The sequence below is a fragment of the Clarias gariepinus genome, chromosome 24 (genome assembly GCF_024256425.1).
Source record: "Clarias gariepinus isolate MV-2021 ecotype Netherlands chromosome 24, CGAR_prim_01v2, whole genome shotgun sequence".
Classification (NCBI taxonomy): Eukaryota; Metazoa; Chordata; class Actinopteri; order Siluriformes; family Clariidae; genus Clarias; species Clarias gariepinus.
Genome location: NC_071123.1, coordinates 13,926,591 through 13,944,646, shown reverse-complemented (window position 1 = coordinate 13,944,646; position 18,056 = coordinate 13,926,591). Strand labels below are relative to the sequence as shown.

Here is an 18,056-nt window from a genome sequence, read left to right as displayed (position 1 = left end):
CAGTCTGACATTGACGGATTACCAAGATGGCGCCGGTGAGGTCGGCTGCCATCACGACTGCTCTGACCCTCTTTTCTATTGCTATATAATGTACTCACAATTCAATGTTTTAAACTCTGGATCCGAGCTGGCCGAGTGAGATTCTGAGAGAGAACAAAAAACGCGACACGAAGCGGTGGCTCCGAGGAAAACGAGCCGGCGTCAGAAACAGGCTGAGAGCCCGTGCATACCGCACACTTCTGCCTAGCATCCTGCTAGCCAACGTCCAGTCACTGGAAAACAAGCTCGATGACCTCAGGGCCAAGTTCCGGTTCAGAGGGAGGTCGCGCGCTGAACGGACCAATCGGTGGCCACGTTACAGGACGCCATTGATGACGCAGACTGGGACATGTTCCAAAACAGCTCCGATGATGTCGGCATGTTTACAGAAGCAGTTGTGGGATTCATCGGGAAACTAGTGGATGAAACCGTGAAAAAAGACTATCAGAACGTTTCCCAACCAGAAACCGTGGGTGGATAAAAACATTCACAATGCTTGGAGATATCGCACTGCTGACTACAATGCAGGACTTGCGTCGGGGGACATGGACTTGTACAAGGCTGCGTCTTATAACGTGTGGAAAGCGGTGAAGGAGGCGAAGCAGTGCTACAGCAGGAAACTAGAGTCACAGCTCCAACAGAATGACTCTAAGAGCCTGTGGCAGGGACTAAGGACAATAACCGGTATGACGAACTTGACTTTGGCAGTCGAGCTGAACACTTTTTATGCTCACTTCGAGGCTCCAACTAAAGATGCTAGCAATGCTAATGCTAGCGGCGCTAACAGCTGCAGACAGGAAGACACTGCCAGCACCGGAAGCGTGTTCATCATCTCCGAGCATGACGTGAGGAGAGCCTTCAAGAGAGTGAACACCAGGAAAGCAGCAGGACCAGATGACATCTCAGATCGTATTCTCAGAGCCTGCGCAGACCAGCTAGCACCTGTGTATTATAGATATTCTACCTCTCTTTATCTCAGTGGGTGATTCCCACATGCTTCAAAGAGTTCATCATTGTTCCTGTCCCAAAGAAACCCCATCCTGCTTTTCTCAATGACTACCGCCCTGTAGCCCTCATCTCAGTAGTGATTAAGTACTTTGAGCGCCTGGTCATAGACTTCATCATCTTTCACTACCTGACACACTGGACCCACTACAGTTTGCATACCGCCTGAACCGTTTCACAGACGATGCAATCTCTCATGTCCTTTACACATCACTCACTCACCTGGACACTCGGAAAGGGGAATTATGTTAAAATGCTCTTTAGCTTAGCATTTAATATGATAATTCCCTCCACACTTACCACCAAGCTGGAGCACCTGGGACTCATCTCTGTGTCAGTGGATCTCCAACTTCCTAACTGGCAGACCACAGGCAGTAAGGTGCGGCAAACATGTCTCAGCCTCGCTCACTCTCAGCACTGGAGCCTCCCCAAGGTTGTGTTCTGAGCCCCCTGCTGTACTCTTACGGTACACCTACGACTGCGTGGCCACTATCAACTCCACTGCCGTCATCAAGTTTGCCGACGACACGGCTGGGGTTGGCCTGTTCGTGAACAACGACGAGACGGCCTACCTAGAGGAGATTGGAAATCTGGAGAACTGGTGCCAGAGGAACAATCTCCTCCTGAACATCAGCAAGAGAAAGGAGCTGATAGTGGACTTCAGTACAAAGCAGGAGAGGAAACACCAGACCAGGAGCCCAGTGGAGAGAGTGGACAGCTTCGGATACAACGGTGTTCACATTACGCAGGACCTGTCATGGTCCTGTCACATTAACACCGTGGTGAAAAAGGCCCGGCAGCGTCTCTACCACCTCAGACGCTTGAGAGACCAGTCTGCCCTTCAAGGTGCTCAGGAATTTCTACTCCTGCTCGATAGAGAACATCCTAACAGGAAACATTACAACCTGGTTTAAAAACAGCACCATGCAGGACAGACGAGCTCTACAGAGCATGGTGCAATCAGCTGGGTGCATCATCTGCACCGAGCTCCCTGAACTACCCTCAATCTACAGCAAGCGGTGCTAGACCAAGGCCAGGAAGATTGTGAAAGACATCAGCCATCCCAACAATAGGCTGTTCTCTCTGTTGCGGTCTAGAAAGTGATTCTGCTCTCTGAAGGCCAACACAGAGAGACTGAAGAGAAGCTTCTTCCCGCAGGTGATGAGGTCTCTCAACCACACCACCATGCAGAACTAATACCGTCTTTTCAACATTCAAAATTGACTGGACATTCATGGACACTATTTATGCTCACTTACACTTACATATTGATGGTTTCACTTTCTGGACCATTGTGCAAAACACCTTAATAAGTCACTTAAAATAAACACTTTTTTTCTCTATATTTTCTGTATTTTGTTATTTTTACAGTATATTTCTATTTTTATCCTAGTTAAATTTATTTTTTATTGTATTTCTTTTTATTTATATTTTTTCTTATCTATAAGCTTTAATTTTCTTTTTAAGGTCACTGGCTGTCATATAAGCATTTCACTGCATATCGTACTGTGTGTGACTGTGTATGTGACATAAAAATTTGAATTTGACAGGGGTTGCATTGGTGCATTCCCACCTTGAGTCCAGTTTTGCAAAATATGGGCTCTGGATCAATTATTGTTCTGGCATACTATTTATCACACAGCATATATTTTGGGACACAAGATCGGAATACAACACTCAGCCCATTATAACAAGTTACATTATAACAAACAGTTAATGTTACTTTATATACATCAGGATAGTTTTCCAAACAAAATAATTTAAATTACTTTTTTAGTTATAGAGCTGCATTGTACTTTAAATGATGAACATTGTCACAAAGCAATGTTGCAGAAATCCAAATAAAGATTTTTATTAAGATCCCTAATGGGTTTAGCACTGTAGTCAGATTATAAATCATTACTGTTCCCTAACTATATACTATAAAGTCAATACCCTAAATAGTTTTGAAAATCTTGACATGTCCAAATTACTGGTACAATGCTCTGTATATGTCTCTTTAATTATTTTAGATAATCAGTGCACATACTAACTGGGCCAGAATTCTTCCTTATTACCTTACAATAGATAACATTTATTGGCTGGGCTTGATATTAATTTCCAAATGTCTTTTACAGACAAAGTATGAAAGTATAAGACTTGGAATTCTGTTGTTGTAAAATTAAAGGTGTGCTTTACTTTTACTGTGAAAAAGGTTATGAAAATGAGCTCTCAGAGAGTTAAATGTCACTTGTTCGATAAATCCTGAATAGCATAACATTGTCTTTAAACGAGCAATACCATGTGGCAGCAGGCCCCTATTGATGTAAGGTGTACTTACTGAACCAACAGCCCTGGTGCCAAGACATGAACCTTTGAACAGAAAATCATAAAAGGAAGTCTGTTATGCTTTCTCTTTCATCTTAGTTTCTACTTTTTCCTTTCGATCACCGGATGGCTTCTAGTCAGGGGTCTGTGTTCAGCTCTTTAGCCTCCAAACCAAACAAATTACTTCCTAGGCTCAGACATGCATCAACACACACATGTGTGTCAGAGATGGTAAACAAAACACTACGAAGAAGAAGACAAACACAAAAAGCTGTAGAGGTCCCCTTGCATAGATTTCAGGTCAGGTCTTTCCCACACACACACGCAGATACACACTCCCACACAGACAGACACACACAGACACACACACACTTTTAAAGAATACCTCACCCATCTGGTTTTCATTGTAGTTTTCCCTCAACGACCTTCTAGAAACCAATATGAGAGACAGATGCCATGCAGTGCTTTTGAAGGTTTCACACAAAGAAGTATCTTGTTATGCAACCCTGAGAGTGTAAGCCCCACAGACATCGTCTCAGGAGCATTTGTTCAGGGAATACAGGGTAGTAGATCGTGTTTTTTTTTTTTTTTGTTTACTTCATTTTAGTATGCAGTCTTAATTTATTTAAAATACATAAATATTTGTATACCATGTATAGTTATTGTTTAGATTAATTTATTTAAATATTTTCCTCTTTAATTAAGTAATAAAAGTATAATGACCATTTTTTAGTCTTTATTAAAGACTGATATTTAAATATAAAAACATCTTAGTTCACTCATCCACCCCCCACCCTCGCCCCATTATATGCCTGATGTTCTTGTTAGTGATGTTGGCCCCTCTGTGGATAAATGTCTTTTAAATATATATAGGAATTCATAATATGTCTGCAGAGGAAGATGTGAAACTCTTACTTCAGATGGAGCTTAGTCAAATTTTATTTGATGATGATTAAAGCTTCCCATAAGTGGCAGACAGGAATGAGGTTTAGATGGTTATGTATTCAAATAATATTATATTCCAGGATGTGACACTCATAGAAATTCTATGTCTGGATGAAAGTACTTAATTAAGACACGTAGACATATAGTAGTTGAGTTCCTTAAGTTCATTGCACACACAAGATAGTTTAGTCTACTGAATCATAAACAAGAATTAGACATCCTTCTGTAGTAACACACTAGTGTTTAGACTTGTGGTGGTAGATGTTGTAATCATAACACGCAAGCCCGCACATTTCACTTATTTATTTCTAAATAATTAGTAAAATCATTTACACAAGAAATGCAAATATATAATCCATGGTAGAAAAATTTTATATTAATTTTAGGTATGGATTATACTGTTAGGTTTAATTATTGATTTATTCTTAGAGTATAAATGTCATGTCTCAATATGGTATGTCTCTATTTACAATGTCGTGTAAATCCCCTGCATGTGCTATGCGTACCTAAATGCATTTCTTTATGGCACAGGCCTTCCTGCTTCTCCAGCAAGTCATTGGGCAATTTATGTTGGTGCATAAGAGATGGAAGAGCATGTTAGCATGAGAGATGCCTGGCAAATACAACCCAGATACTTAGTACAGTGAAAGGCAGCAGAACACCTGGTGACAATCTAACGTGAAATTATTTATATTTTTTAATTCACTTCTATTTTTTATTCTTTGTACAGTATGTTTTCATATGGTGGCTATTTTATATGTTGGTAGCAGCAATAATAATAATAATAATAATAATAATAATAATAATGTATGAAGTAGGTTTGTCAAAGATGACCTTCAGGCCTTCATGTTTTAGTTTGTTTGTATCCACTCATTTGTGTCTCGTATTTCCAAAAAAATCACTGTATACTTTCCTAAGTGAAAAAACATACAAATGTTTTCTTTTTGTTAGTCCTGTTCAGAGATGTATTGGTATTCTTTAAAGGGGTCATCCAGAAACATTTTTCATTAAATGTTAATATGATCTTTAGGGTCCTAATGAAAAGTTTGTAATATATTTAATTAAAAATTCTCAATGGTTGTGTAAACAAAAACACTACTTTTAACTGGTAAAAACTCTGTTCTCAGCATCCCATTTCAGTACATGTTCCTTTAAATGCTTATGATCTCTGCTGAGACGCAGTGCTTTGTGGGTAATGCAGTCCAAACTGGAAAACGCTGGAATATAGAGCCTGAGCCTGTTTTCTTCAGTCGTTTTTGGTTTGATTTAAGTACGGAACCTACGCGGAAGTTTGTAATATCGCCTGACGACGCAGAAATTAAAAGAATGGACATGCATCGACTCGATTTGTCTTTCTCATCACTGCATGGGCATGAATTAACGGGCTGTTACGCTGCCGTAAGCAACAACAACAAAAGCGGAGAAACTTACTGAGAGAGATACGGACGCGATGTGTTTACTGATGTGTTTACATGACTTCTTAATCTTCACCAGACATCGTTATAAACCATCTAAAGTAACAAAGGTAAGCATAAAATAGTTTTCCGACTACGTACACAGTTTGCAACTAGACAATCACCTTAATGCATTGTTTATTATAAACGGGCGATTAGGGATTATATAGAGACGGATGTACATAGAGAAGAAGCCATAACCATGTTCTATGAGAGTATACTTACACGAAGCGTTAGTACAGATCCATTCTTTAGGAGCTGCTTCCCAGTAAAACCTGCTTTATATTGACCCGCGTTTATAAAGCAGTCTGTTAAAAAATGATTAGTGCAAACATGAACGCATTTAGGTAGATCGGCGGGGACGTTAGCTTTAAAAACTAAATTTAGCCACTGCGTCCTCAGTGGCTCAGATATCGGTAGTGAATGACGACTGCTGTGTTCGCTATTACACCCAACAACTGTACACAACACTCGCTTAGGCGACATTTTGCTCCAGCGGCGAACAACAATGGCCAACAGCTTCTTTCCACTCGGGGCGGGTCTTTGCTAAAACACCAGTGTCAATCAACTAGTGTAGGAGCGGCCTCTTGTGGTGTGGCGTCACATCAACAGGCGTTTGCGATTGGCCTGATTTCAGAAGGGGCATGCTATTGTAATAAATGAAAAGAAAACCACTGGGCGGCTCTTTATCATCGTAGAGTGGTTGTGTACACACTCTCTTAACACACAGTTCAGTCCAAACAACTTAAAAAAAGTGCATGTAGGCCTGTATGACCCCTTTAAAGGACCATATTTTAATAATTTGATTGAATAATGTGAGCTTTTTGTTTTGTTAACTTATTATTATTATATCATCACAATCCAGTGTGTTTGCGACCATTACCCTTGCAAATGTATTCAAGATATGCCTTTTCAACACTTATCTATGACATATTTGGGATGTTTCAGTGATAAATATTTGTTCAATTAAATCCAAAATAAATGTGGTTTCCTTATGACCATTGGTCGCCTTGTACTTGTTTCAAGCAAAAAGCTATCCATTATAACACATATGTTAAGATTCTGGTTATACCTCACTGTGTCTTCATCAGAGTGCAAAGTCTAACAATGCTTTCATCTTGGTAAAATCTGTTTCACACAGAAATTGCACTGTGAGGCTGATAAGAAGACCCCCTCAATTAGCAATATCCCTATGTAATTCACACAGCCAGTATGTTTACAAGGCATTAGGTGGTCCATGCTAACTGTGTTAGCTAGACTGAAATTGGAGTTTATAAACATGTAAACATGTTAGTTCAGCCAGTAGAATAATGTATAATTGTATAATGGGACAGGGACGGTAGCCCAAAGCTTTTAAGGAGCCTATCAGCCCTCTGCAATTAGAAGAAGTGTGATGTTCAACACAACATTAAAGATTTTAAGGGTGGCGTATAAAATGTGCCAAATCCATGCATACTGTTGCTTTAATTTAAAAAAAAAGGGCAGATGAACTGAGTGGTGAGGTGTTTTTGATCGCCATGCACATTTAAATCATTCACCGCTCTCTTAACTGTGCTAAAAAACTTTGCCTTTGCACTCTAAGATTGCCTATTATGTTACAGCCTGTCATGGGCTAACCAATCGATTTTTTTAACCAACAATGACAGAAAAGGTAGGATTTGTCTGAAAAAGGTTGTTCTTACATCTTACATTGAATTTTAATGCAACAGGGAGCCCAGTGCTGTCAATTGCTCTTTGAAACATTTAAAAAGTTTTTTTAATGTGAACTAAAAAAAAAACTATTCGCAGTGCTGATCACTCAATCCTTCGGTTAATTGTTTTTGATCCACTATGGCTTTAATAATCATCAGGTGCAGTGGGAACATATGATTTACTCTGTATAAGATATCTGTGGATTGGCTGTTTACTGTTTTTTAAAGCTACTGACCTGGCTTAAAGGCAATGACAGCTATGTCCCCCAACCCTGCCTTTGTTCTTTCCATTAGAAAATACATGCACAATAACGGCCCAATATTCATCCCTTAAAAAGTTGTGTAAAAGGAGCTCTTGTGTACGTTGCTGCCTGCCTTTGTTATGACCCCAGCAATGGATGTAATTTTTCATAAGTGTGTTCTTTCTCTTTTATTTACATATTACACAAGTGGAGTAATTTATAAAATAACTTTTAAGACAATTAGATGTATTTTAATGTAAATAGACCGATGGCACGCTGGCTTAGTGTTTAGCACTGTCTTGTGACTTGCACCTTCAGGGTCCGGGTTCGATTCTTACCTCTGTGTGCATGGAGTTTGTATGTTCTCCCTGCGCTTGATGGATATCTTGCCCTTGTTTCCTCCCACACTCCAAAAACATGCATATTGGCTAATTGGTGCTTCCAAATTGCCCATAGAGTGTGTGGGAGTGTGCATGTGTGTGCCCTGCGATGGATTGGCACCCTGTCCAGGGTGTACCCCGCCTCATGCCCTAAGTTTCCAGCAATAGGCTCCAGACCCCCCACGACCCTGTATACTGAATAAAGTGGTATAGACGGTGAGTAAGTGAGTGAGTAATGTAAATGGTATCCCAATATGTCCTAGGCTCAACCAACATTCCTGCATGGTTAAATCTCCTGAAATGTGGCTTCAAACATCAGGCTGCTCAACAGTCACCATGATCTGCATTCCTTTCCCATCTGTAGCACCTCTCTGAAGATCTGTTCTGCCCACCCTACATATTTTATTTAAGGTTTTTACATGGATAACAATAACAGACGGTGAAGCCTGGGAGAATAAAACCAAAATGTGTTTGAAGGGTAACTATAAAAAGAATAATGGTTCAGATAATCTGTAAATCATGTAAGAGATTTATTTATAAGGTGACATGTACAGGGTACTAGTTAGGGGACTAAATTACAAATTTAACTGTGCTAAACTTGAGTGTGAGTTTTATGACTAAAATGTGAAACATAATAAGACAGTTCTTGTACAGATAGTTCAGTACAAGTTCTTGTTTTCTGTTGCCCGTGTCTTAGATTAGTGTCTTACGCCCTTATGATTTTTTTTTTTTTTTTTTGTAACACAGAATTTTGTTATTTCAGGTGTCTGCTGTAAACGTATAAAATTTAATTCATTGCATTTTTAAGATTGAGAAGTTAAGAGAAGAATAATCCTGTCAATTTGTAATACCACTGATGTGACCTACATGACCCTCCTACAAGATGATGTCAGGGGAGATACAAACCCACAAAATAAAGCACTAAACCAAATAGAGAAGAGAGTCTTATGTCAATCACCACTCAATGGCCTGCAAAATGAATTTATGCTTTCCTCCACAATGACTGTGTTGATAATGATGCCAATAAGAATTAGCCCTTAAGGCAGCAGCATTTACTGTAAATGTACCACCAGCCAGGTCAGCCAGATGTCCCAGAAAAAGGCTATTCCCCTTAGCCTGCACACACATCCTGTGAAGGGAAGGACTGCAGGCTAGAATATCATTTGAGAGATCACATTTTCTGGGCTTGTCTTAAAATACACAACATCCAAAATGTAAGGTGGATGGGCCACATCAACAGTAGAAGACCACATTATGCTGCAGCTAGCAAGAAACCAAAACGAGCCAATCTGGTACAAGCACCTACTGTATGCCATGGCCAAGGCCAAAGAGACCCATTTTTTCCACCACATCTCAATACGAGCACCAACCAAAGCCCAGGGCACACATCTGCCAGACCCCTCACATCACAACCTCCACACCACTACACAAATGCACACATTTGCTCATCAGGAAGCGATTGGAGATTAAAGTCGGGTAAGAAAAGAAAAGAAATTATGAGAGAGAAAAAAAATCATACCAATTATACAGTACACACATATTTAACACATACATTTAGCTGCTGAGTTGACAGATAAGCTGTACAGATAAATAGAAAATATAAGTGCTATAAATATGAGTGATATAAACCTCTTGTTGGATAATTTATGGAGTTGTTGCAACGTGCAATGTTTCAGTTCCAGGTTTCTGGTATAATTCGAGATTAATAATTAATGGGTTCTAGATATTGTTAAAGGCTGATGTTACTTTTGTGGGTGAATTATTTTCCTACTGTAATATATTATTTTAAAATTCAGTGATTGATGTGTAATGATACAGTATTTTAGATTTTAAGTTCAGAAGTATTGTTTGCTCAGTGATAGAGAAATAAGGAGCAGGTTTCCATATTTAATTGGAAGAGTTCTGTAACATTAACAAGCAGACTTGGGTGATGGACATGGGTGCATTTTACATCTTAGAGTTGTGGAAAAAGTTTCTCTGTGACCACTTTCCAAAATAAGTGAACTGGTTGGCAAAGACAAGTGGCATGATATAAATCGTCAGTGCTCCCCAAGGTGCATAGGCAACAGCTGTCTGTATCGTTAAATTCAAGTTTGTATGTTTTACCCTGGGTAATGTGAGGCCTTTGAATGAGCTTGTTTTGTATATGTTTTCCATTTGCATTGCTCATCATGAAAATACTGATTCTGTCAGGCTTGGGAGGACAGGCAAATCATTTTCCTATTTAATCCTTAATATTTTGCATTGAAATGGAGTTAAACATTGATAAAAAACAATATATAAGAAAAAAAGCAAAATCCTTTATCATGTTCTTTCTTATGTTTGAGGCCATAAATTATTTTTATTAATTAGATTAATATGTTTATCCTTTTAACCAACATTCTAACTGTCCTAGCAACGTCCATGTAACACGCAACCACTTATTTTTCACACAAGTAATACAACCAAATTAGCCCCAGAATAGCGCTACTGTATATTTCAGGACATGCTATCTGCTTAATAATCATCCCTAATTAGGAGGGGTGTCCAAATACATTTAGCCTTGTAGTTTAGTTTACATTAATTGACTTCAATTTAAAGATTCAATTTGTGCAGGGGAGCTTAATGTGTGTGCTTGAAAACTTCTAATAGACCTCTCACATAAAATACACTGCATTAAATGTCACCAGGTACAACAAAATATTTCTTGGCATGGGTACTTCTTTGTTTACCTAATTTTTGAAGAATCTTGTACTATTTCTGTTTTTAGTAAAGAACATGACATTACGGTCCAGAGCAACGGAGAGTGATCAAAGGAGGTGAAGAGGCGGGTACAGGCAGGTTGGAATGGGTGGAGAAAAGTGTCAGGTGTGTTGTGCGATAAAAGAGTATCAGCGAGAATGAAAGGAAAGGTGTACAGGACAGTGGTGAGACCAGCAATGCTCTACGGCTTAGAGACAGTGGCACTTAAGAAAAGACAGGAGGCAGAGTTGGAGGTAGCAGAGCTGAAGATTTTGAGGTTCTCTTTGGGAGTGACAAGGATGGATAGGATTAAGAATGAGTTCATCAGAGGGACAACCCACGTTAGATGTTTTGGAGATAAAGTCAGAGAGGCCAGATTGAGGTGGTTTGGACATGTTTAGAGGAGAGATTGTGAATATATCGGTAGAAGGATGCTGAGGTTGGAACTGCCAGGCAGGAGGTCTAGAGGAAGACCAAAGAGGAGATTTATGGATGCAGTGAGAGAGGACATGACGTTAGTTGGTGTGAGAAAAGAGGATGCAGAGGATAGGGTTAGATGGAGGCAAATGATTCGCTGTGGCGACCCCTGAAAGGGAACAGCCGAAAGACAAAGAAGAAGTAAAGAACATGACATGCCAGCACAAGTCAAATAATGCTCTGGGCTAATTATGTAATTACACAGTTTTGTTGGATTGTAAAAGCTAAATTAGCACTTTGCTTCATTGACTTCATTAGAACTGAAAATGGTTTACAGGTAATAAAAATTAGTAACCATAGGCAATCAAATTAAGGGTACTATAAAGCAATGAAGAGATAGCACTAAAAACTGAGGCAGTGGTATCTTGTTTGAGTTAAGTGACTGCAGAATTATATCCTCCTCGAATCCTCTGAATAAACTGTTTGCTCTTTACAGGTAAAGCCTATGAGATCACATACGTCCGGTTGAAGTTCTACACCAGCCGCCCAGAGAGCTTTGCCATTTACAAGCGTACAAATGAGACAGCACCTTGGCAGCCATACCAGTACTATAGTGCATCTTGTCGTAAGACTTATGGGAGGAATTCCAAGGGCTTCATTCGGCCTGGAGAAGAAGAAAGAACGGCACTTTGTACAGATGAGTTTAGTGACATCTCTCCCCTGACAGGAGGAAACGTAGCCTTTTCTACTCTCGAAGGAAGACCCAGTGCTTACAACTTTGACCAGAGCCCAGTGCTTCAGGTTAGCACACTTACAGTACTTGCTTATCATTCTAGGTTTAAAGAAATATTTCAAGTAATGGCTGCAATACCTTATTATTAGTGGCTTGCACAAGGACACATAGGGTGGATGCGCCACATAGTCTAAGATTAATAATTTATGAATGTGTTTGAAGGAGACATTTATTTAACTTTTATGGAAGGAGTCCCAGGTGTTCTTTTTAAAGTTTCCTTGCACTAGAAAGTCTTAAGAGAAGTTTCCAATTTGTCAGTAAATAGAACCTGTGAGTTTTTGTAATTATTAAGAGAGAAAGAGAAAGACATGATTAGTGAGTAACTCAATTAGTGTTGTTATAATTTGAAAACATTTGTGGTAACAGAAACTTTTCTGATTAATGCCCCATGACACCATATTAAACTAAAAAGTGGTAAAAATCTGCAGCATCATTTATTACCTAATTTAAAGAAAAAGTGTAATAATTCACTCCAGACTCTACAAAATACAAATATCCACTTCAACCCCAATGCATATCTTTTTTTAAAATAATAGCATCATAGTCCATGATGTATTATTCCTTATATAATGTTCCATCATATTCCTTACACAGTGTTTCTTAAAGTCTTTATGAAAGTTTATGAAAGAATGGGACAAGGCTACAAAGATTTCTAGATCTTTTTCTGCGTACAAAAAATCTCAATTGTGGTTCATAAAAAAATTTGTACAGTATGTAGTACATGTACAAGTACATGCTCTTGCATCTCTTTTTGGCTTTCAATCTCCACCTTATCTGTCTTGCTTTTCACAATTTATTTTTACTATCATTTACTCTCTTACTTATTGGCATATTTTTCCCTTTTTTTTTAAAAAAAAAAATCTACAGTATCTTCTACCATTGATCATTCCCTTGTTGGTCATGCACAGTATGTCATGTCTGTCATACTGAACTATTTTATTGTATGGCCTAAAAATCTTAGCTACATTCACAACGGACACAGTATGTTTGCTGCATTTCTTTTTAAAATACAGTTTTTATTATGATTTACTAATAGCACTCATGGGAAATTTTATTTGTGTGCATCTTATTTATATCTCTGTATTCCAATTACAAATTTTTTCCAATATAAAGTCTGTATAAATGACTCACTTTATTTTAATGGTCAACAGAAGAGTACTTAAATAAATAGAATAAATAAAAACAGTTTAAGAATTTGTGTGACAATAACCAGCTTTTTGAGCTCTACAGTGGAAATATGTATTTAGAGGACATTTATTCCATTAACTGAACCATGACTAAAAGTTACTATTTATATGCACCCATGTACATGAATGTGTGTAGTCCAGTGCACATAACTAGCTTTGCAGTGGTCTGTTGTATGGTAATAATAGTACATGCCTTTTCAATAATTTTTTGGGGGGTTTGTCATATTATAAAACTCACCTGGATGTACTGTACATAGTCCATGCCTACATGGTTGCCGGATTTCAGACAATATCTTGCTCAAAAGCATTGAGATTATTGCCATAAACACAAGCAATTGAAAAAAAAAATTGAGATAGAAAATGTGGGCTGTTACATAAAATAAAAATTTTCCTCTTTTTTTAAAATGTAATGTAATAGTTTGCTATGTACGTATGGTGGTGGTCAAAAATATTGAGACGAAAGTAAAATGTAATATTTTAATGACATTTAAAAAATAAGAAGATAATGAGAATTGTTTTTGTAATATAAATCATCAATATTTAAAAATAGTAAAATACTTTAAAATAAGGTATTATTCTCCAAAATGATGGATTTGTATAGAATGCATAGAACTTAAATGGTTTATTGAATTCATAAAATTGAGCTTATGAAATTTGTGTGCAGAATATAATGTTCTTTAGTTAGTTAATGCAGCTGAATTACAATTAGTAAATGGAATGTTAACCTCATAAAACATGTGAAAAAGCATTATTTTTTGTATGTGTGTAATGGATTATTTGATTTAATAATAATTATTGACATACTGTAAAAACGGAGAGATTGTTTATTAGCAAACTGATCAAGTCAAAACATTAAAGATTTCTCCTATCATGAATCCATTTTCCCACTCTTGACCTAATGACCTGAAATCTCAGAACACATAAAAGTCAGAGTTGGGCTTAAATGTACAAAATATATTTAAAAAAACATAAAAACTAACAAAAAAAATATTTTTTTCTTAAATAGTGAACTGTACAGTACCAGTACACTGTATGCTTTAAGAAGTGAAACATCTGTATATTGAGTAAACTAAAGCCAATTCCTGCAAAGATGGTATAAATTTAACTTGATATTTTTGCAAGTAAGCGTCATGATTCCTCAATCGGTGTCTGTGTGGGGTCATAATTGCGGAGGCAAGCTGGCGGTTCAATATAAGCTTTTATTGAGTTTCACAAAAACCAGCACCAACATAAATCATAATAACTACAACGATAACAAAAGCTAGACGCCTGACTGAAGTTCAGTCAGGCTGTTTATAGTCATCAACTTAATTACTCTTCCTCGGTTCAGGTGAATGCTTACGTCACCTGACCGAGGTGCAGTCTGGGACTTTGCTGTAACCCTGTTTCCTGAAAAAGCAGAAACGAGATGCTGCGTGTAAACGCTCTCTGCGTAACCGGTTGTTGAAGCATGTGTGTCAAACACGCCAAAGATTTTGTCATATATAACCTCAGTCAGGTGACGTCATTTGATTAGGTGCACCTGGACGTTATAAATATGCATGAACCGGAAACATCCTCAGGTCAATTTTGTCTGAAAGGACGTCCAGTCCCACCCGCAGTGCGGCATTGGACCGCAGCATCTCGTTTTTTTAGTGAACAGGGTTACAGCAAAGTAACCTGAGATGTTCCCTTTCAAAAGCTACACTCGATGCTGCGTGAATACGCTATGGGAACGAGAATACCAACGCCGCCACACTGCAAGTGTCTGGACCCCCAGGGTTGTGTAGTGTGCGCACAGTCCCCCAACGGGTCTCAGCCATAATTCTGGGATGCTAGCATTGCATGGACATCCAACTATAAAATCTGACAAATGTGTGCGGAGAGTACCAACCTGCCACATCACACACTTGCTGCAAGGTGATGCCTCTTGCAGAGCAATTAATGAGGCAAGCCCCCTGGTTGAATGGGCCCTAATTACTAGAGGCGAAGTCTTCCTTGCGCCTCAAAGGCTAGGGCAATAGCATCTCTCACCCAATGTGACAGCATTTGTCCAGTGACGGCCACCCTTGGGCTGCGGTCCCCACAATGTCTAAAAAAACCTGCTCTGATTTATGTCACTGGCTAGTGCAGTGGATGTACTGTTTATCTGAAGAGCACGAAGTGGAGACAGTGTGTGAAGTATTTTCTGCTCCGGAGCTGTAAAGGCGGAGAATAGAGGCTTCGAGAACAACTCGGTGCATAGTCGAAAATGGAACCTTTGGAAGATGGTTGGGGGAAGGGATGCAAAATAGCTTTGACCAGCCCAGGGGCTGTGCTGTGCACCAATTTTTAATACATTCCATTTGAGGGCATAGGTTCTTCTAGAGGACAGACTACTTCGGGGTGGGGCAAGTCTGCTCCCATATTCATCTGCCCTGGAATGTAAATCGTCCTGAGGGACAGGAACTTGTCCTGTACCCCAAAGCAGAATCTGGTGCGCTAGCTTAGTGGCGCAAGCACAGTCTGCCAGGCAATTACTTACGAGATTACCATAGTGTTGTCCACCCGCACTAGGACATGGTATCCTCTCAACTGCTGAAGAGAGTATTCTTTTATGTGCCTCGTGAGAATCAAGATCAAGATCCCTTGGGCTGGACGGCCATCTAAGACCCCACTCCAGCCCGTGAGGGAAGCATCTGTCGTTAGCAGCTGGCGACAACAACACGGACCTAGAGTGGGACCCAGGGTCAAGGACGAGGGTCTGAACCACATAGAAAGGGTACGAAGCTCTCAACGCGTAACCCTTATTGCCTCAGCGGATTGGCCCTTGAATGAAATACCCTGGCTTTTGGCCACAACTAAAGCGATCTCATGTGCAGAAGGTTCAAGGGTATCACCGTGGAAACAGCTGCCATGAGACATAACACTCTCTGAAAGTAGTAAAAGTTACTTTCTGGCCTAGCTTGATCTCCTTTAGGGTATTAAGAATAGATTCAACACGCGCAGGAGACAACTGTGCCCGCATTGCGGCCGAATCTCATATGACATCCATAATATGTCGTACTTGAGCAGAAAAGAGAACGCTTTCCGTGGCGTTGAATCTCAATCCTAAGACTTGAAGTGAGCTATGATGACATCTCGCTGTCAAAGCGCTAGCTGCTAAGACTGAGCCAAAATTGGCCAGTCATCTGTGTAATTCAGGATATGGATGCCCTGGAATCATTTAGCAGGGCTGCATCTGTACATGTTGGGTGACATGGCTAGGCCAAATGTAAGGACCTGATACTGGTAGGCTTCACCCAAAAGCGAACTTCAGGAACTTTGTGTTGTGGCAATATTGCTATATGAAAATATGCGTCCTTCAGGGGGGGGCATAAGATGTTCGGCATCCTGAAACACGGCAGAATGGAACCGAACACCTAACACTTCACTGGAGATTGCTGCTCCCCAACACACCAGTGGTGGCGGAGATTGAACCACGGCTTCCATGAAGCTGACTGCGAGGCGTGGCGAGTCCTGCCCCAATCTACCCGGGGATGCTTGGCTCGGGACACCTTTTGCGCTTCACGCCTGGCGAGAACTGGACCTGGTCAGGACTGGGTGACCGACAGTCCTGACCCCTGAGCATGGCGGGGGAAAAATCTCACTAAGGCCTGCTAATGCTCAGATCTCTCAGTATGTCAGCTTGGTATGCCTGCAAATCCATTGTGTGCAGTGCAGCACCAACCTGACCCGCTGCCTGAAAAAGCTTTTTCCACCAACGAAGATGTTAGTCTACACGGCTTGGTGGGGAGTGTGGATTTATTTTTTTACAGGGCGGATGAGCTCCCAGGAGAGAGATAGCCCACAAGCGTCCCTTCAATCTGGGGCATCATCATATAAAACCACACTTTTCACATCAACGACATTGGAACAAATCAATGTCGATAGCACAAAAACACAGGATGAATACGGCTTATTCCATGAAAGAGTTAACTCATCATTCAAGTTGCCAAGAAGGGGAGGGGCCATCGTTAAGAAATAACATTGGGGCCACCCAACAGAAACCCGTCGTCTAACTTTGAGCGTTTGGGAGATTTTATTATTTATTTATTTACGGCGAATCGAGGTGTACGCGTTCGACCACGCGTGTTACCACCTAATAAGTATTAATACGCTTGCTCATGACTAGAGGAGCGCTCTGAAGTGATAGTTTCCATCTCTGCGGAAGCGAGAGAAAATGTTTTTTCTGCCGCTTCACAAGAAGCGCCGGGGCGCGCTTAAAAAATGGACGGTAAAAGGCTCATGATCCGGCGAGAGAAAAGGAAGATTCCGGCTCGGGCGAGAAATGCACCGTGGCACACGGTTTTGTTTTAAAGACGGCGAGGAAAGCGCGAGAGACTCGTGTCTAACTCTGCCATCTTTCTGGTGAGTAATAAGACACTTTCTATTTTCGCTTTCTTTTTGAAAAAGTGCTTGCACACACACACACACACACACACACATAACAATGCAGTCCTGAAGACAAAGCTGAGGATGTTTCCCTGCCTATTTGCTTCTATTTGTAATGCTACTTTCGTCACTGTCTCGGACAGCAGCATGTCTTGCATGCTCCTTGCTTTTTAAGTTACTTTCCTCTTTCTTTGAAGTTTTTCAGTTTATAATTTTTGCGCACTGTTAAGTAATTTTTTATCGGTTCGGACATGCAATTCTTCGAAAACAAAAACTCATCTGCAATGACTGCGACGCCACGCTGCCCCTTCGTTTACAGCCGGGATCAGCTGCTGGGACTCCGACAGAACAGATGCGCGATGTTGTTCAGCACGACATCCCCGCGGAGATCAAGAGGAGATACCGTGGCTGCAGAGCTGGGAAAGCACGACGACTGAAGAAGAAAATATTTCGTCCTGCTTTCCCATCAGTAGTGATCGGTAA

The 18,056-nt window shown here is 40.1% G+C and overlaps 1 protein-coding gene across 2 annotated transcripts in view; it reads left to right on the top strand.

Moving 5' to 3' along the window:
- Positions 1–18,056, top strand: part of lamc3 (laminin, gamma 3) — a 132,362-nt gene that overhangs the window by 3,281 nt on the left and 111,025 nt on the right. For both annotated transcript variants that reach the window (XM_053485271.1, XM_053485272.1), the window contains exon 2: positions 11,698–12,002. In XM_053485271.1, the coding sequence (XP_053341246.1) occupies positions 11,698–12,002 (305 nt within the window). The remainder of the gene's footprint in view (positions 1–11,697; positions 12,003–18,056) is intronic.